Genomic DNA, 21,999 nt, shown 5'->3' with positions numbered 1-21,999 from the left:
ACCCAAGTTAGAAAATTAATTTACACTTAAAATTACAAAATTATTTTACAAATTGTACATGGATGTTTAAATAAATTTTGAGAAAATATTTTTTATAATATTTTTTCTTGAAACAATGGCTAAAACACTTCAGAAAAGTTATTGCTCACCATAGCTCTAGCAAAGATTTAATCCACCATATAAAAACTAGGAATCCTTGCTCACAATCTGTGAACTTGGAGACCAAGGATTGAGTACTTGCAAACACTGTGTATTATCTTAAAATATATCAAGTAAAGCGCCACATAGAAAGTTCGTAGTCAATACATACCACAGATCAACCAACAAGAACACCTCGAGTTGCACCCCAAAGTATTTTATTATAGTAGAAAAATAGCTCCTAGAGAGAATAATTTACAAAATGCTTCAGCAGCAATTCTAGCCAGAGATCAAGATGACTAGAGACTCAAATGACTCTCTAATTTGTTGGAAAATGTAACTATGTTCGATCTTCATTAATGTAGTTGAGTCATCATGTAATCTACTTGTGAAAAGAATAAAGAAAAGAATTTTTATTATTATTATTGTGACTTATTAAAGCATGGGTTTTCATGCTTGGGTCACCTTGTTTTAGGTCAAAGTCCCCATTGAGGACTTCTAGGATTTATTTTGAGTCAATAGTCATTGTACTTTTAAAGAGACCTTTCTTGGGCTTTTGAATCATGTAAAAGGTTAAGTATTGAGTCAAATATGATTTATGTATCCTCCACACCATGTCGGCCTAAGGACCCTATTCGACCTCACATGGAGCCTATAAATACAAGCTCATAGAATTCATTTGGAGCATCATTCTCTCACACAAGTTCGATATCTCTTGTAGCTAGGAAAAAGTGCAAAGTTCTCTTGTAGTTGGGAAAAATTGCAAAGTTCTCTTGTAGCTGGGAAAAGGTGCAAAGTCTGTTGCCAGGAAGCCGAAGTGAATGAGATTTTGGGGAAGTCTAAGGAGAAAGAAAAAATCGAAATTTTGGTGCCTCTCTCTCTCTATTTCGTGGTCTAGATTGGGAGATCGAAGTCTCCTAAGTTTCATTGTTGCCAAAAGTCGTCTGTTGTTGAAAGTTGTTGCCTAGTCGAAGTTGTTGGAAGGGGTCGAAGATCTGGAAGGTTGACTTGGTGTGGAGGAAAGCTTTGGTCTTGGTCTAAGATGAACAGTCTCAAAGAATACTATTGAAAGGAAGAATTATCTTGATTGGGTTTTCCCCTTGAAGGGGGTTTTGCCCTGGCATAGTGCCTATATCTTGTGTCTCTTGTTGTTTTGTGATCTTCATACACACATAATATGGTAATTGCTTGATGAAAATAAGATAATAAATAAGTAAAAGAAGCCAACACATTCACAAGTAAGTATCAAGAAAGGAGAATCAACCCCTAATATAATTACTTTGATTTTCCAACATGGTATTATAGCTAAGGTCAGGAAAAGTCGAAGATCACTTTGTTGGCATGGATTCTCTCTCTATGATGAACTACATAAGAATGGGTTTCAAAACTACTGGAAGCAGAATCAAGAAGGTCATCTACTACTTGTTCAACAAGGACAAGAGTCAAGGATTCTTGGCTGCTCTTACAGGTTCTCTTACTGATGACAATGCATGGATCATTGATAGTGTAGCATCAAGACACATGACAAGTGAAAGTAAACAACTTCATACACTATCAAAGGAGCCATCTTCTCATGTAGTGGAATTAACAAAAGCTGTGATGTTAGAGGCCTAGGATCAACATCGTTGAAGTTGGATAATGGATCGAAGTTGCTTTCTATATGTTCCAAGTTTGAAAAAGAATTTTCTTTTTATTGTTTAGAAGATAAAAGGGAAAGAAATGCTTTTGTTGATGGAAAGTATTGTTTTGGGAAAAAGACACTAGTATTGATGAAGCTAGGGTTAATCGAGTTCGTGAAACTAGGTCTAAAGAGATATTAGACCTCATCCATTACGATGTGTGTGGGCCCATGTCTAACAAATCACTTGGAGATCATCTCTACTATGTGACATTCATTGATGACCATACTAGAAAGACATGGCTCTACCTTCTCAAGACAAAAGATGAAGTATTTCATAAGTTCAAGGAGTTTAGGGTTGAAGTGGAAATAAAAACTTTGAGGTCTGACAATGGTGGGGAATACACTTCTAAGGAATTAATTGCATATTATAAGGAAGCAGGTATTAAGAGGGAGCTCATTTTCCCCTATTATGCCGAACAAAATGGATTGGTCGAAAGAAAGAATAGGTCAATTGAAGAAGGCATTCAAACCATGCTCCTTGATCAAGATCTACCAAAGTTCTTATGGGGAGAAGTAGTGATGACAGTCGTATACATTCAAAATAGAAGTCCTCATAAGAGTCTTGATAATACTACACCCGAAGAAGTGTTCACAGGAAAAAAGTCGAGTATGGATCACCTCCAAATCTTTGGAAGTCTAGCATATATTCATGTTCCGAAAGACAACTACTATATTCTCAAGGAATATGAAAGAGGACCTCTCAAGACAAGGTTTGTCAAGGAACAAAGGTTGCTTTAAATACATTGATTTCTGTATATTGAAAGGATTATTCATTTGACAGTCTATTACGAACATTGTTATGTCTAGCTATATTGAATCATAATGATTCTTATTTTGGGTGATTCATCTCTTGATAAATCTACCCACCCCACTCAACTGATTTTGCAGAACCCTCGACAAGTTCTAGAAAGCCCTACCCGAAGGGTATGCTAATGTAAATGTCTGAAACCCTAAGTTGCTTAGGGATATTGTGAAATTCTATTTGAAGTTTTATTGATGTCATGTTTGGGATTTTGGTATGATCAAGAAACTCTAACTTGTTAGGGTTGAATGATAAGGTCTAAAATCCCGAACCTTTGAAGTTTTGGTAATGTTGGGTTTGTTATGTTTCTACATTGAAACCCTAACTCATTAGGGTTTGGTGGAATGTGTGAGCAAGGCCCTTTCAATGTCTTGAGAATGATTTCCTTGGTATGGGTGTGTTTGTTTGATCAAACCCTAGTCTAATCAAGTGTGTATGTCTAACTCTTATTTGATATTTTTGTGAAATTGGGTTTGACTAACACATGATATGAAATGTATTTGCATGATGATGAAATCTAGGCATATATAGATATGTCCTTTTTGGTTGAAACCCTAGCTTGGTCTAGGTCAGATGTATTAATGTTATTGGACATATGATAAGCTTATGAATGAATATGAATTCCTAGATATGTGTGTTGACCTAGTCATTGATGGTCATAAGTCTTGGGATTTAATTGAAGTCCTTGTCTGAGATTCTAGGATGATGATATTTGGAAATCTAGGATTTGCAACTAAACCCTAGTAGTAGTTAAATTCTCTAGTATATGACAATCTGAGATCTATTTATTTGATGATTGTTGAGATTGTGAAAATGGAATTCTAGGGTTTTGGAGTTGAACCTTAATAGAAGTAAAATCTCTGATGCATGATGACAACATGATAATTTGAGATTTGTGTAAGATTTTTGAAATATCAGTTTTGGTTGGGATTGAAAGTTGATCGGAAATCTAGGGTTTGCAACCAACCCTAGTGAATGTTGGTCATGTTAATGACTAAGTTGTATGAAACCCTAGTAAGAAGTCTAACATATGAATTTTGAAAGGTTGTTGGATGCTTTATATTTGTTTGAATTGTTTCTAGGGTTTTCTATATGTTGTAGTAAGATACGTTATACCTTTGGAAGAAACATTGAAACCCTAGATGGAATGATAGTTGTTAAGAAGTGGTCTAGGGTTTATGACAAAGTCCCTAGCGAGATGTTGAAGAGTATATGTCTCTTGTTTGTAATTAAGTCTGGGTATCTTATTTGTATAAAGTTGAAATGCTTCCGTGATTCTAATACGGCTAACTTCATGCTTCTATATATTTGGTTGTACTTGCTATCTAAGTTGTGCAGGTACACAATCTTCAACTTCATGAAGATGCTCAATGTGACAAGCATGATGAGGATGATAATAACTCTGATGAAATGGTTGGAAACCACGAAAGATTCTCTAATGACGAAAAGAAGAAGTTGATCTCCCTGAGCAAGCCTGCATAGAAGAGATCTCCCTAAGATTAAGAGGGAGTCTGGATGAAGAGATGCTTCTTGGTTGAGAGGGAGGGCATAGCTTGGTTGTGATCAATGAATTTCAAAGGATATGTTGATGCATGAAAAGTAGGAAAGGAAAGTATATAATTGAGGAATCTTTTGTCTAAGATTCGGTTGATAGTCCTACTGAGTTGAGGAGCAACATCTAGAAACGACCCCGGAGGTTTGTATGTGATTATGTACATGTGAAAGTATATTATTGATTGGGGTTGTGTTTGTACAAGTGAATCTCTCAGAAGTTTTGATAGCATGCTGGTTACCGATCAGTTTGTTCGTGAGAGATTTGTAGTCCTTGATCTATCGGAGCAAGGGGTGTTGAGGCTTTGTGAGTGAAGCATTGTCTGGGAAGACATCTGGTCGGCGCTTTGTGTTGATGTCTAGGTCCCAAAATTGGATAGGTAGCGTTGGTCATTAAACTCTGACGCGCACCTGGATTTCTGGGTTGATGGTTAGCTAGTAAGCCTGATGGTACCTAGAGGGGATGAAAGCTTGAATCCATCTTATTCCCACTCAGATAGATTTCCCTGGTTAGGAATCTAGTCCGTGGCATTATGGTGCCTAAATTGTTGAGAAACCATTGGATAGATTGCCCTGGTCAAGAATCTAGCCCATGGCATTGCGGTGCCTAAAGTTCTTCATGATTCATATAGTTTGAGATCTTCCATTGTATTTGTACATTATGAATACCTCCCTAGTTAAGAGGGAGTGTTGGAAAATGTAACTATGTTTGGTCTTCATTAATGCACTTGAGTCATCATGTAATGTACTTGCAAAAGAATAAATAAAAGAATTATTATTATTATTATTGTGACTTATTAAAGCATGGATTTCATGAATGGGTCAATTTGTTTTAGGTCAAAGTCCCCATTGAGGACTTCTAGGATTTAATTTGAGTCAATAGTGTCATTGTACTTTTAAAGAGACCCTTCTTGGGCTTTTGAATCATGTAAAAAGATTAACTATTGAGTCAAATATGATTTATGTATCCTCCACACCATGTCAGCCTAAAAGAAGATCAAGTCGGCCTAAGGACCCTATTTGACCTCACATGGAACCTATAAACACAAGCTCATCGAATTCATTTGGAGCATCATTCTCTCACACAAGTTCAATATCTCTTGTAGCTGGTAAAATGTGCAAAGTTCTCTTGTAGTTGGGAAAAGGTACGAAGTCTGTTGTTAGGAAGCCAAAGTGAATGCAAGTTTGGGTAAGTCTAAGGAGAAAGGAAAAATCAAAATTTTGGTGCCTCACTGTCTCTGTTTTGTGGTCTGGATTGGGAGATCAAAGTCTCCTAATTTTCACAGTTGCCGGAAGTCGTCTGTTGCCGAAACCTGTTGCCTAGTCAAAGTTGTTGGAAGGGGTCAAAGATCTGGAAGGCTAACTTGGTGTGGAGGGAAGGTTTGGTCTTGGTCTAGGGTGAATAGTCTCAAAGAATACTATTGAAAGGAAGAATTATCTTGACTGAGTTTTCCCCTCAAAGGGGGTTTTGCCCTGGCATAGTGCCTATATCTTGTGTCTCTTGTTTTGTGATCTTCATACACATATAATATGGTAATTGCTTGATGAAGAATAAGCTAATAAAGAAGTAAAAGAAGCCAACACATTCACAAGTAATTATCAAGAAAGGAGAATCAAACCCTAATATAACTACTTTGATTTTCTAGCATAATTTATAGATAAATCCTCCAAATTGAAAAATAATGGTTAATTTCTTTGATCCTTGTTGAAATAACCTTGGTCGTTGATATACACTTCAAGATCTTTTAATCTTGGCCTTTGATTTTTTATTTTCGAGGAATTTTCGAATTTATCATTTAACTCCACATTAATTAGCTCAAAATTGTTAATTTCCTCGAAAATTTGACTTTGACTTAACCACCAAGGCCCAAGGGTCCAATTTTTCTTGAAATATGCAATATTCCCTTGGTGGAGGACTTTTAAAAATTGACTATTTTAAGACCCACGAATTTTCTATTTGGAGAATTTATTTTCCTGAGACAATTTAAATTTGACTCAAATTAATTAATTTTCTAGCTTAGAATTTAATTTAATTTTGCCAGAAAAATTAATTAATTTACACATGAGGGGATTTAATATTTTCTCAACCCTCTAATACATAATATTTTACATTTATAATACTCAAAGAGGGAATACACATTAGGCCTAGACCCTCAAGACACAGAACCCATCTGCAACACAACATGATCTAGTAGACCAAGTGATTTGTAATAAAATAATTAAGTCAACTAACTTAAATTATTCCCAAAACACTTTTACATTAGACTTGACTAAAACACTGGGACTCACCTAAGATTTTGACAATAAATTTCACCCTAACATTGGGGGTTTAAGCTGGAGGGTAAAAAAACTCTTCTGATTAGCCATGTTTATAAACACAAGTAATCAGTGAAGTTAAAAAACCTCCTAGGATGAAATTCGTCATCAAAATTATAGGCTTACCTAGCTTGCTACATAGACTCAAGGTCTTACTAGGATCATATAACTTGCAGAATGGGGTGACCATGATACATGGACTGCTGATAGGTGATCTGATCCTGTTGGAAAAAATTGGCACTTCCGCTTCCTTCGAACTTTGACAATTTGAGTGCAACAAGACGCATTGTTTTACCAAATATCTCAGAACTACAAGTGAGTAAAGAAATGGATATTATAAGTAAAATGCAAACTTAACAAATGTAAATAAAACTAAATTTTGATGCAAATGGTAGCTCACACTTTGACAATGCGAAAAGGGAGATGTGCATAAAGAAGAGCCAAAAGCATTTTACATTTTGCAGGCATAAAGCAAATCTTTTATTGATTAGTCTTGAATGGAAAAAAATACAAAGTAGATTAATGAAGTATGTACATAAATTAAACTTCGATATAATCTGTAGTTTACACTACATACTTCGACAATAAGATGAGACTCAGTCATGACCAATAGTTGACTGAAGAAATCATGTACTCTATTTGTATCTTTATTATCTTTACAACTATGCATCATCTTAGTAAAAGATGATATCTTGCCTACCTCTACATAAATTCTCCATCTACCAGTTTTGTTCTTCTATATATAGTATATATCTGATGAAATATAAAGTTTTGAGGCAATTTCTCTTTTGCGCTTCCTTCAGCTGTGAATTTTTGCATTTTCTGTTATAATCGCGCGTATATTGCAAAGCAGAAAGGCAGATATGCATAAAGATAACCCAAAAAAAATCACATTTCTCAATGTATTTTAAATTGAGAGAGAAAAATCTTTAATAATTAGCCTTTGAATGGAAAAATGTTTGGAATGAATTTAATTTTGGGGAAAGAAATGAATATATACTTTTTTTAAATAACAATAATTAATATTTAATGGATTAAAATATAAATAAGATTCTTAAAGCAAGGGGTCAGCTCAACTGGTTGTCACCAATGTTGTTGAGCATTTGGCTAGTTCCATGTCATCAGGAACCTGGTTAGAATCTCCCTGGGTTAAGTGCACTAGTCTATACCAATGGGTTATAGTGAGAATACCATCCATGAGTGTGGGGAAGCATTCCATGGGTTTTGCTGAAAGATTTTTCTTGGAAAAAACAAAAAATGAATCAATTGGACTCTGCTCATGTAATGCTTCCTTACAAATGGTGAAGAAATCATGCGAATGAGACCAAATGCAATTCCCTAGCAGAGTATTTTGCATTATTAAGATAACAGGATTAAACATCATGTCTTCAAGGATCCATACACAATCTTCAGACGAGTGCAATATCTTTTCAATGCAAAGCATGATAAAAAGTACCCGAAGCTGATATTTCAAAGACATTTTGAGGGATGCACTGCATACCCTTCCATATGTGACTATTTTTGTTTAATCGAACTAAAGAAAATAAGCAGTATATAAAGTACGTAAGTTTTTCAATTAACCACAAGAGGAGGAAGCCACATTCTCTGAACACAAAACAAGTATGCAACAGAAAGTCAAAGTAAAATTTTGAATTCCCCAAACATAGCAAAGGATCAAAAGAGAGATATAGATTACAGTCATGTTGTCATGTCCAAAAGACCATACCTTGCCCAGAAAGCATTCGCTCAATGTTGTCAATGCGCTTTTGGACAACTTGTAAAGTTGAAGTTAAAGATGAAACCCGCTTACGGACAACTGAGAGCTTGGTTGAATTCTGGGTAACAAATGGAACAGGTGCATCTTCCAATAGTTTATCCAATTCTGATTCGCCAAGAAAATAAACAAAAAGTTAATTGTCAAGTTATGTTTCAGGAAACTGTCCCTTACCTGCGAAGAAAAGATATAAGGAAAAAACATAAGTACTTAAATTTATGAAGTATATCTCTTTTGCAGTGAACTGTTACGTTCAAATGCATGCCAAACACCATTATTCCACAACAAACTTCAAAAATTTACATCCCTCAGGACATTCACTCTCATTAAATCCATCAATATCTATAAGGAAAGATCAATTTCACCCCAAAAACTTAGGTAGTAAAAAGGGAAAAGAAAACAAGAGCACATATGCACATGTAACAGGTCCCTCTATGGTAAAGTGGAACTGGTTAAGAGTATTCTTAAATCGTAGGGGAAAACAGCCTTCCTTTCTTACCTCAGAATATAATTAGCATCTCATAGGGAGCGGACTGACTATCACCCACATGCCCAATATATCATTACTTGAATTTTTCCCCAGCCTCAACTTGTTAAAGTGACCACAACAGTAAGCAATTACCCAGCTACAAAATAAGCCAACTCAATTACAGCAAAGCCACTCATCAAAATCTATATACATAATTCTTCAATTAATAAAGATACAGATAAGCAGTATGTGTGACCACTGATTTATGATTTAGAGAAAAACATGTTTACCATGGAACAAATAAGCACGAGATTACTTAACTTAGGAATAGGCCAAATTTCTTCCTCCTGGGCTGAACAGCTCCCCGCAGCCCATGGCTGAATTACAAATCTCAGAAAGCTTTTAGGTGCTCAAAGGTATGAAATCACTTAGCATATACACACAACTACCTTACTGTATCTTATATAAAACATGCTGCATTAAATAACCAGTAACTAAAGATGGTCCAACCACCTCATGGTTCCTTCCTGCACTTTTCTATGTCCGGAAGATGGAATCACAACTACAAATCCTGACAGTGATACCCACAGAAGTACAATATTTGGGAGGATTCTGATAATGAAGGAGGAGCTTTCAGAAAGAATTCATAAGCAAGTGTGTTAGGAGTTAGGACTGTGCTGCGCACTTCAAGCGGCATGCTTGGCTTTAGCATTAAGTGTTGCACCTAGCCGTTTGATCTTTAGCTTTATGTGGGTTAAATCCACCCAAAAGGGCAGAATATATATGCCACAACCTAGAGTCTCATGTAGAAAATTCTAGGTCCTTGTAGTTGTGGTGACCTCACCAAAACCATATCCCTAAATTCCAAAAGTTGTAAATTTAACAGTAATCTATCAATTAAATAACACAGATACATACCTCGCTTCCGCATTTAAAGTCAATCTCGAACTATCATAGCTCCAAATTTGTTCCCGTTACCAAAATGACCAAATCCTCCCTATCAAACTGGGCACAATCTCGGTACCCAACTCCAAAATACTTAAAAATTGAAACACTTTGAACCCCGTGCCCAAAATCTTCAAGAACAGTTACTCAAATCTCCAATTTTGATTGAATTCTTCCCTGAACTGCACTTCACCTCTCTAGCAGACCAATTTTCTCCTCCTAGCATTCCTCCTTTGCCTTTCTTATATATAATTTCCCCACCTACCTCCAAACGGTGATTCCTGTTCGTGGTTCCTCCAGTGAAAGGGATAAGGTGATAAGCATTAGTTTTAGGTTGAACAGGCATCTGCCACTTGGGTCAAAGGTTGACAACAAGCTTCTTTTAATAAAATATTTATACCTTATTCGTATTCATTGTTAAACTCTTCGTGACTTTATATTATGCTCCTCTTTATTGCATAGTATATATAATGGATTCTTTTTAGTTGGTTTAGTTTGTATTTTATAATTTCTTCTTTTAGATTATATTAATATATATTATAATTACTTTGTATATTTTGGTATTGTATCTCCTTTGTTATTTTATATAATATGTATTATATTCAATGAATTTATATATATATATATATATATTCCCTTTTATTTGTATAATACATTGTCTTTCCTTTTTATTTTGTATAGTTACATATATTAAGGTGGTGGTACATACATCAAGTACCTCACTCAATATACTAAGTTAAGTATTCACTTAGAATTTTCGATAATTAATTCGTTTATCTTTTACTGGGCAATTTCATAATAAGTTAATATGTAGTACATGTGATGCATGCATATGTAGCTATCATATGCATGCTTCGTACACATGCTAATATTTCTATGTTCTTTTAGTTCGAAATGGGTCATTTCATATACCCCTCCTTCAAAAAACTGTCCCGAAGTTAGGGTTTATATCATATATCAATAATTATTTAAGTGATTCGTATAATCATGTAAGGGTCACGTACCATAATTAAATTTTCATTTAATGTGAAGATACTTTAAAATTTTTGTTTTGAACACTTATAGTTTTTCAAACCTAATAGTCATGCCCTACCCCAACCAGACTCCCAAGCTATTCTAGAATCATCTTATCCTTCCTAACCTCTTTCACTCCCATCCTATCCATTCTCTACTAGAATATGCCATGGCATCAGCTATATTGATCTAACCATTCATAAACCTCAAAAGTGACAGTATCGACTCTATCAACCTGATTACCCAGTAAGCATCTTGCAGTGATCATCACACATCTAGGGGAGCGTGACTTGCGCAGTCCTCCCATGACCCCAAGTTTTGGAGGATAAACAGTGCACAACACCTCCACCCCTGCTAGTAGGACCAAGGGTCAACACCCTATCATGGAAGTTCATTGAGCCTTAAGTGTTCTTGGAATTTTGTCATCACGTGGTCATTTTGGTAATGATGCTATATGTAATGTAAACACTTGTCTACACATTATAACATATGCATCAATATACAAATTGTATTTAAACAACAGTTTCTGTGCATTCCACATTTGTTGCTATCTACCATATTGATCTTTGTGTTCATATAATGTATTTGGTCATGTCCAACCCATATATCTTTAAGTTAGCTTTCATTTTAAGTAGTTAAATGTAGCCATTATTTTATTTCCATCTCATCAATCACGTTGGTATGCAAGAATAAAATAAAATTATAGATATCTTATCCATAATTCATAATTCAGATTACCTAGCAACATCAATCAAATACTAGACTTCATGTTGGTATCCAAGTACTAGCAATGTTAAGCAAATGACATATTTCATATTGGTATCCACGTACCAACAGTGTTAAGAAAATAACATATTTCTTATTGGTATCCATGTACCAGCAAAGTAAATAAAATTTATTCTTACATCTAATAATTCAAAATGCTAGTCTTATGTATTTAGCTAAAATAAAGTAAACATATATAAAATAAGGTTCGAAGTTCTTCAAAATCAACACAAGTTGGGGTGTTTCTAACATATGATCTCTATATTCTCAGGTAACCGATCCAGGACTACTGATCCAGGTGGATCTTCAGATACAATGGCATGGAAAATCTCAAAATTCAAAGTGGCAAAAAAACAAGTATCCTGACATAAGATCGAAGTGCTCGTCGCCCTGATTCCAACGGTGCGAACGGCACACCAATCCGAGTCCAAATGATGAAGTTGTAGCAGAAAGAATGTTGCCTTGTTCATTTGGAAAATGAGGCTTTTTCTTAAAAAAATGGCTTTAAGCCTTATGAAGGCAAATCACAATCGGAGAAGTCAAAGGGGCGAACTTAAGGAAGCACAGCAGAACCCCCGATCAGCGATCTCCGACTAAATCGCAATCGGGGGTAAGCAATCGGCGATATCGGGATGGAGTGGTCAAAACCGGGCAGTGCTGACTTGCAATCGCGATCGGCGATTGGCAGAACCAGAACCCCGGGCCGTTGTATGAGCGTGATGCCGATGCAATCGGTCGGCAATCCCCGCTAACGGGACTATTGACAGAGCGATGTGCCGATTGCGATATGGGGCCGGACCCGATGGGTCTATGAGCCCGATTTGATAAACTTTGAGATCCAGTTTTTAAGGGTTTGGTCGGAATTATTAGTGTTTGACGGGTTTTTGTGTATTATCATTTTAAACGATAAAAGGCCTATTTTAAGGGTTTTGTTGTGCCCGCCGACCCTTCCATCTAAACGGCCTCTATTATAACCAAAACAACTCTGATTTTTAAGCGGCATTGTGTTATAAAGCCCAAGGCACGCAGCAGTGTACAGGGGGGAGGATTTTCAGCACACAGTTCGAGGCAGGAGAGCTTTCAGGTGGCCGATAGTGCATTTTGTCTGATTTGGACAAGTTTTATATGTTTTTAGCCCCTCTCAACGCCACGGACGCATTGGTGTTGTCCATTTCTCCATCTGAGGTCTCCATTTCACAACCATTTTCCAGAATGGAGGTATAAGCCTCTTTTTATGTAACTAGTGAATGTAATTCTCTTCTTTTCATGCCATTTAATATATGAAGGCCTCCCCATTGATCGAGTAGGGCCCGGAGACGTAGTCCGAGTTGGACGAACTCTGTTATCAAGTCTTGTTGTCTTCTTGTCGTGCCTTTATGTGTTTTTCTTCTTCTTTTATGTGTGCACATTAGATTTCTGTGTTAAGCTGCAATTTCTACATGTGATTCTTTTCATACATCTATAAGCAAAAGATTCCTGGATCAACTATACTTGTCCCACTAGACCTTCACTTGGTCTATCAGGGAGTTCCTAAGTTGTCGAACCCTACGTTCCAGTGTACGTAATGGTTTGACTGAAATGGTTCCCTCATCTGATACTTGCAATTCCTTCCATTGAAGGTTATGCAATTTTTCAGCAATATAATGTCTTAATACAGATACATGAAAAACATTATGAACTTTATGCAAGTGGGGTGGTAGTGCAAGACGATATACGATAGGTCCAACTTTTGCCAGAACTTTGAATGGCCCAATAAATTGAGGTGATAACTTTGTTCCTTCACCAGATGGTGCTTTTGTTTGGTCTGATGCAGATGAAAACATGATCCCCTACTTCATAATTCCTATCTGTCATGTAAACATCAGCATAACTCTTTTGTCTATCCTATGCCTCCTTTAACCATTGTCTAATTTGTTTTACTTGTTCTTCCATCTCTTGAATTAATTCTGGCCCCACTATTACTCGGTCCTCTAATCTATCCCAACTTAAAGGTGTTTTGTAAGGTCTGTCGTATAATGTTTCAAATGGAGACATTCCAATTGAACTGTGGTAATCGTTATCGTATACAAATTGAACCAAGGGCAAGTACTTTTCTCATTGTATTTGTTGGTCCATACCCTACATCCTCAACATATCTTCTAGTACGTTCACCCTTTTTGTTTGTCCATCAGTCTCAGGATGATAAGTTGTGCTTAAATTTAATTGAGTTCCTAAGATTCACTGCATACAAGTTCGGAACCTTGAAGTGAATCGTGAGTCCCTATCTGATATGATTTTCTTAAGAACTCCTTGAAATCAAATGATTTCATTTATAAATAATCGAGCTACGTCAGCAACTTCATAGGAATCTCTTACGGGAATAAAATGGGCATTTTTCATTAGTTTATCCACAACTAGAATGGCATTATTCTTTTGTGGGGTAAGAGGTAGTCCAACAATAAAATCTATAGAAATCACCTCTCATTTGGACATAGGAATGTCCTGAGGTTGCAGTGGACCTGCTAGGTGACAATGGTCAGCCTTCACTCCCTGACATTCAAGACATTTTGCAACGAATTGGACAATATCACGCTTCATGCTTGCCCAAAAAAAAAGTTTCTTTGTATCGGATAAAATTTTCTTTACGCCAGATGTGCACAAATACAGTGCTCTGTGGGCCTCCCTAAGAATGGTGTTTCGGAGATCCCCAGTATCATGAATGTACATCCTTCCATGGAATTGCAAAATTTCATCATCTTCTAGTTCATATCCCTCAAACTTAGATTATTTTGGATCTTTACTATCAAGCTCGGATCTCATTTTTAAATACCAATTGTCTTCTAATAGATGTTCTAGCACTCGCTTCCTCAAGTCTACTTTGATAGGTATAAGGGAAAATATTCATGGTCTTCTACTTAAAGCATCTGCCACTACATTCTCTTTCCCTTTAATGTATGAAATTCCAAAGTCATACACACTTAAGAATTCACTCCAGCATCTTTGCCTAACATTCAAGTCCCTTTGGGTAAACAAATATTGTAGACTTTGATGGTCGCTTTTAAGCACAAAGCTTCTCCCTACAAGATAGTGTCTCCATATCTTTAAAGTTAGTACTACAGCGGCCAATTCTAAATCATGAGTGGCGTAGATTTCGTAATGAGGCTTTAACTTCTTTGAAGCATACGCTATTACTCCGCTATCTTGCATTAATATTGCACCTAATCCTTGTTTGGATGCATTAGTACATACGGTAAAGTCTTTATCCATATTAGGTACTTGCAAGATTGGTGCATTGATCAACAACCTTTTAAGTTCAAAGAATGTTTTGTGACATTCTTCAGTCCATTCATACCTAACTCCTTTACGCTATAGGGTTGTGATATGTTTTGCAATTTTTGAGAACCCTTCTACAAACATTCAATAGTATCCAGCGAAACCCATAAAACTTCGCACTTCATGTGCATTCTTCAGTACCATCCATTCCATGATTGCTTTTACTTTCTCAGGATCTACTGAGATCCCTTCACCAAATATAATATGACCTAGGTAATGAATCTTTTTCTGAAAGAAGGAACACTTGGATAGCTTTCCATATAACTGATGTTCTTTGAGGCAAGATAATACTATCCACAGATGTTCTTTATGCTCCTTCTCATTTTTGGAGTAGATGAGAATATCATCTAAGAAGACTTGTACAAAGTGGTCAAGATACTTGCAGAAAACATTATTCATAAGATTCATTAATAATGTTGGTGCATTGGTCAACCCAAATGGTACTACCGTGAATTCATAATGCCCAAAACATGTTCGAAATGCAGCCTTAGAGATATCGCTATCCTTAATTCTTAATTGATGATAACCTGATCGTAGATCAATTTTTGAAAAGATAGAAGCTCCTTTCATTTGGTCGAAGAGGTCATCAATTCGAGGCATTGGATGCTTATTCTTTATTGTAGCTTGATCTAAGTTTCGATAGTCTATGCATAGCCACAAGGAGCCATCATTCTTCTTGACAAAAATTACAGGTGCACCCCAAGGCAAGGTACTAGGTTGGATGTGTCCTATATCAGTAGTTCCTTCAACTAGAATTGTTTGAGGAAAGATTTTGCGCAAAGTACCTGCCACCCTATTTTCAAGAGCAACAGGCCAGAGTCTTCCACACGTTAATCCAAGGTAATAAAATAGTGGAAGAATATGAAATAAGGTTTATGGAGCTTGTGAAATATGTTCCTTAACTAGATACTGATGAATGCTAAGCAGAGCGATTCGTGTATGGATTAAATCCTCGAATCAAGGCCATGGTTAGAATGTGGAAGCCTTCATCAGTAGTAGAGGTAGTTCAAAGTGTTTGATATGCAGAGGAGCATTTAGGGGTCAAAAGGGATGTCAGGCCGACATGACCCCCACAACCTGGATTTCCAGGGAAGACTCCCCGGAACTTCTTCAGGGGGAGTAGTTCGAGACCACCTCCTTATGGTAATAAATTTACTCCAAGAGGAGTAGGAGCAAGGGTTCCCATGGCAACTAATGCTATATCTACAGAATCATCGAGATCTAACGCAAGTCAGTGGAACTCTCGAGGAACTACTAATAGAGGAAGAAGCGCAAGAGAAAGTAGCACAAGAGGACAGAGCTCCTTTTCTAGAAACTCACAATTTGACACAAGGGGATCACCCCAGGTTAATTGTTGGGGATGTGGAGGACCGCATTTTCAACGTGATTGCCCAGAAGCCTCCTCAAGCGTACTGTATAGAGTAGGAAAAGAGTCATCAAATACCCAAGGCAATCTTAGAATCCATACTATAGTCAACAACAACCAGGTTGAACATCAGTCCACAGTGGTGGAATCCTCAGGTACTATTAATGGCATAAAACTCAAAATCTTATTTGATACTGGTGCTACTAATAGTTTCATTTCGTCATTTGCATTAAATAAATGTGGGTTGGCAACTCGCAATAAAAATGATTTCAGGCAGGTTGAAATGGCTTCAGAAGAACTTCAATCTGTAGATTTAAGCATTGAGGAAGGCACATTTGATCTAGGGGTTTGTTCAACTAAGTTAAAAGTATATGTCACATCCTTAGGAACTTATGACCTCGTCATAGGGATGGATTGGTTAGAAGCTCATCAAGCTTGGATAAACTGTTACGGAAGAATAATTCTCTGCATGAATGACGAAGGAGAGATGATCCAAATCCCAGGTATTAAGAGAAAGGTATCCTTATGCTTCATCTCAGCAATGCAAATGAAGCATTGTTTAAGAAAAGGTTGTCGGCTATATGCAGTTCAGGAAGCAAAGAAAAAGGACCATCATTAGAGCAATATTCGGTGTTGTCTGAATTTCAATATGTTTTTCCCAAATAACTACCAGGATTAACTCTTGAAAGGGAGCTTGATCTCACAATAGAATTAAAACTTGGTACATAACCAATCTCTAAAACACCCTACAAAATGACAACTCCAGAACTTATGTGGTGACCTCACAAAAACTATATCCCTAAATTCCAAAAGTTGTAAATTAAGCAGGAATCTATCAATTAAATAACACAGATACATACCTAGCTTCCGTGTTTAAAGTCAATCTTGAACTGTGTAGCTTCAAACTTGTTCCTATTACCAAAATGACCAAATCCTCCCTGCCAAACTGGGCACAATCTTGGTACCCACCTCCAGAATACTTCAAAATTGAAGCACTCTGGCCCCTGTGCCCAAACCTTCAAGAACAATTGCTCAAATCTCCAATTCTGATTGAATTCTCCTCCGAACCGCACTTCACCCCTCTATCAGACCAATTTTCTCCTCCTAGCATTCCTCCTTTGCCTTTCTTATATAGAATTTCCCCACCTCCCTCCAAATGGTGATTCTTGTTCATGGTTCCTCGAGCGAAAGGAATAAGGTAATAAGCATTAGTTTTAGGTTGAATAGGCATCCGCCACTTGGGTCAAAGGTTGACAGCAAGCTTCTTTTAATAAAATCTTTATACCTTATTTGTATTCATTGTTAAACTCTTCATGACTTTATAGTATGCTCCTCTTTATTGCATAGTATATATAATAGGTTCTTTTTAGTTGGTTTAGTTTGCATTTTATACTTTCATCTTTTAGATTATATTCTATATATTATAATTACTTTGTATATTTTGGTATTGTATCTCCTTGTTATTTTATATAATATATATTATATTCAATGAATTTTTTTACCATATATATATATATATATATATTCCCTTTTGTTTGCATCATACATTGTCTTTCCTTTTCATTTTGTATAGTTACATATATTAAGGTGGTGGTACATACATCAAGTACCTCACTCAATATACTAAGTTAAGTATTCACTTAGAATCTCGATAATTAATTTGTTTATCTTTTACTAGGCAATTTCATAATAATTTAATACGCAGTGTATGTGATGCTAGCATATCTAGCTATCATATGCATGCTTCGTACACATGCTAATATTTCTATGTTCCTTTTAGTTCGAAATGGGTCATTTCAGTAGCCCCTCCAGTTTTAGTTTGTTTTGCACATGAAGTTTAATGCCCACAACCCATTTCAATGTAGCTGATATGTAAACATAAATGTGAATTCAAATAATAAACTGCTACGCTACCACTACTCTTTACACATAGTGGATAAAATAAACAAAAGCATTCACAAATTCAAGACACTTGTTTCTGGTCAATCTCAGACCCTGGAAAAACCCCAAAGGGGAAAACCAGTTTGAAGGAGTATTTTATTTGCTTTCAATCTCAGAGAATTTACAGCATTTAAATACACAACTCAGGGTGGTTATCTCTCCCTGTTGCTCCTAGAAACTCAAGCCACAAATCTGGAAATGTGTGCCACTGATCAGGACCTCTGACTGCCTTTAAATTCGTTGCACAGTCAGCTCTTTGACCCCTCGGAAAACATGCCACAGATCTGCAAATTTCTCTTTGAAATTTGCCCTGGCAGACTCACAATTTCTCCTCAACCTGTGTGCCTTTCAGACTGATTTTTCTCCTTGTTTTTTGTGCCAACATACCTGCACTTCAGCCTCACAATGTGTGTCAGTCAACTCAGCATTTAACGTGCTGAATCTCCTCGATTTCAACATTGAGTTGACTCCATCCCTGCCTTGACTTCATCACTCTGATTCCTAGATTTTTAGGCCTTTGTTCTCCTTGGAAAATTCCTAATTCCTGCCTTGAACTCAACACTCTGATTTCTAGATTTTAGGGCCTCTGTTCTCCTTGGAATATGTACAGTTCCTGCCTTAAACTCAGCACTCGAATCACTCCCTTTTCCTTGGAATGTGTGCCTCACTCACTGCCTGAAACCTTGGGTCTGTTGTAGATTCTCACCTGCAAATGGCTATCTCAGCCCCTTTCTCCTTCAGCAAAATCTCCTCCTCTTCTCCTTAGCAGAAGTTATCTCAGCCTCCTTCAACAGAAGCTATCTCAGCCTCCTAACTATCTCAGACTCCTTCAGTAGAAGCTATCTCAGCCTCCTCTTCTCCCACTATACACTTGAAATATGAGAGCTCTCCTTTACCTTTTCTCCCTTTTCAATCTCTCTAATGAAGAGAAGCCCTAACCCTATGATCAAGGGCTGCAATTAGATCTCAGCTCTCCTTGATCAAGGGTGGAGATCTAATCTCCCATTGACCCCCTCTTATGTCTCCCTGTTCATTAATGAGCCTCCCTAGTCATTTTAATATGTTTTGTACCATGTACCATTTTTTTCATAAAGTCACTTTAAAAACATAAAGAAACTTTAATATTATAAAGTATTATGTACTTTTTGTACCTCATAAATTGACTAAAAAGTCACATGACTTTAATAACTCATAAATTCATACTAAATAGTGAATCTCATGTGTTTTCCTAGGCTAAAGGCAAAAGGCACTAGGAAACACCTCCTTGGTATCATTTTTCTCAACACTCCCTCTTACTAAGGAAGGTGTTTCTCATCACTCCCATCTTATCGCTGAAGTAGACATGCTTGCCCCTTGGCATCATGCTGCCATCAGCAGCATGTTTGATCTTGTAAAGCCACCTGGAAGTCACCATTGACTTCCCCTCAGGTCTTGGCACTATCTCCCAAACATTTGTGCCTGGTGATCCTATAACCTATGTACCTGTCATCCCAGAAGTCGGTGATCCTCTTTACCCCTGTGAACCTGTACCAATAGATCCTAAAATCTGTGGTGTGCTCCCTTGCTCAAAAGCCTGCTGCTCTACATGATCATCCTCTCGTGACCTCATCAAGGTCGTGGTTCGTTAAAACATGAACCTATAAAGTCTCCCATGACAGACATCAATCACTCTAGTAGAAGTTATGATAGATCCCCTAGGATACATAAACACTTGTCCATCTCAGAACACCACTACATATCCCTTGTTCTCAATACTAGACACTAAAATCAAATTCCTCTTTAGCCCTAGAACAAATAGGACCTCTGTCACTTTCAAGGAAGGCAATGACTCCCTCTAAAAGGATACAATTCCTACACTAGTTGCTCTGACCTTGGAGTTATCTCCAAGCACCACCTCCAAGTCTACATCATAATTTGTAAGGCTTGTAAAGTGCTCTCTAACTCCGTTCATATGGCAAGATACTCCATTGTCTACAAACCACACACTAGAGGAAGTAACACTATTGGCAAGACTCACCACTAAAGCAAACTCTGTATCAAACTTGGTGGAAAACTCATCCACCTCAGTTGATGCTACAATGTCCTACTTCTCCTTCTTGTTGGGACACTGAAAGGCATAATGACCCATCTTATGGCAAGTAAAGCATCTCACTTTGCTCATGTCCTTCTCGGATTCATGTTCTTCTTTCTACTTCTTGGCCCCACTCATGGACTCCTTCTTCATCTTGCCCTTAGGTACAAGGGCAACATTCTCCTCCTCATCCACCCTACAATGCTGACTATCACTCTTGGCATTCCTCCCGGTCTCCTCCTGGATGAAATCTGTTGAAAATTGGCAGTTATGGGATGAATTTCCTTGAATAAAATTTCATTTTTGACCTTTCTATAGTGACTTTCTAAAAATAGAAAGTCATGTATATATTTGCAACCATGACTTTCCAAAAATAGTAAATCACCTTCGATCAATTCGTAATCATATATAGATGATAGAAAATCACTTAACTTGTCCTTAATCAATCTCAATTATTTATTTTTTAATTTAATCATCAAAATTATTAACATTATTATTATTTCCTTATGATGCTATAATAATATTATTAACCTCTCCTACTTGGCAATCAATCCACCCCATCTCTCTCTCTCTCTCTGATGGCACTCATACCTCTCTCACTCTCTCTCCCTAAATGAATTTGTTCCTCTCTCTTGAACGCTCTTACGCGCCTCTAACACATCTCTTACACGCATTTATGACGTGCCATAAGATTCCTCTTACACCTCTTCAATGCATAAATTACACTATCTTCAAGGCATGCGTACTTCTCTCTCTTTATGGTGTAAATTACTCAAGGCATGCATACTCCCTCTTGATGGCATGAGTTACTAAGGAGAGCGTACCTCCTTTATGACATAAGTTACTCTCCAATTTTGGCATGAGTAACTCCTCCTCAAGGCATAGGAGTTACTCCCACATGAATTCGACCCCCTTGCTCTTCCTGTATATTTGTGCCTCTCATCCTCACTTGACACACTTACTTGTGCTTGTGAAAGGAGAATTCGAACTTGAGAGAGAGAGAGACTGACAGTTGGAGAGGCTAGAGGAAGATTGAGATAAAGAGAGAGACAGTCTTAAAGAGCAAGACCAAATCTTGGAGAGCCAAAGTGATTCAGTGTCTGCATCAACCACTGCTATCAGAGATGCTCTTCAAATTTGGGTCAACTTCTTCATTCTCTCATTGTACTTTGTATCTTTGCTAAACAATTGATTTCTAATAGAAGAAGAATTTGGTTGGATTTTCCCCTTGTGGGTTTTTCCCTGGTCATTGACCTAACTTCTCTGTGTCTCATTGAGTTCTTGGTTGTCTTCTATTGTGCATATGGTTTATATGGTTTATGTTCTAACTACAGTTAATTATATTGCAGCATAAAGAAGTTATGGATTTAAGTGTTTGTAACAACATAGAACATCTGATTTTTAACATGGTATCAGAGCTTTGGTGAAAACAAGATCAAGAAGACTAGTGTTGCTCCAACACATTTTTCGTTGGAAAATCTCTTGTTGTCCACTCCATTTACAGCTCATATTTTGTTTGTTGTCCACTCCATTTACAGCTCATTTTTTGTGTGTTGACCACTCCATTCACAACTCATTTTCTGCTTGTTGTCCACCCCATTTATAGCTCATTTTTTGCTTGTTATCCACTCCATTTATAGCTCATTTTCTGCTTGCTATCCACTCCATTTACAGTTCATTTTTTGTTTGTTGTCCACTCCATTTACAGCTCATTTTCTATTTGTTGTCCACTCTAATTGCAGCTCTTTTTTGCAATCTATTTTCTATTGATATATCTCTTGTTGTCCCTCTATATTTGCTGCTGAAATTTTGAGCAGATCAAGATGACTTCCTCTTACTTTAAGAATGAAAAGA

The 21,999-nt window shown here is 36.9% G+C and overlaps 1 protein-coding gene across 2 annotated transcripts in view; it reads right to left on the bottom strand.

The window, feature by feature from the left end:
* Nucleotides 1-21,999, bottom strand: part of LOC149238107 (SNARE-associated protein-like protein) — a 136,242-nt gene that overhangs the window by 68,055 nt on the left and 46,188 nt on the right. For both annotated transcript variants that reach the window (XM_089372920.1, XM_089372919.1), the window contains exon 2: nucleotides 8,215-8,370. In XM_089372920.1, the coding sequence (XP_089229046.1) occupies nucleotides 8,215-8,370 (156 nt within the window). The remainder of the gene's footprint in view (nucleotides 1-8,214; nucleotides 8,371-21,999) is intronic.

The sequence above is a fragment of the Pinus tabuliformis genome, chromosome 8, assembly GCF_031772625.1.
Source record: "Pinus tabuliformis cultivar Carrire ecotype Pingquan chromosome 8, CPIR1, whole genome shotgun sequence".
In the NCBI taxonomy this organism is placed as follows: Eukaryota; Viridiplantae; Streptophyta; class Pinopsida; order Pinales; family Pinaceae; genus Pinus; species Pinus tabuliformis.
This window is presented reverse-complemented; position numbering and strand designations above follow the sequence as displayed.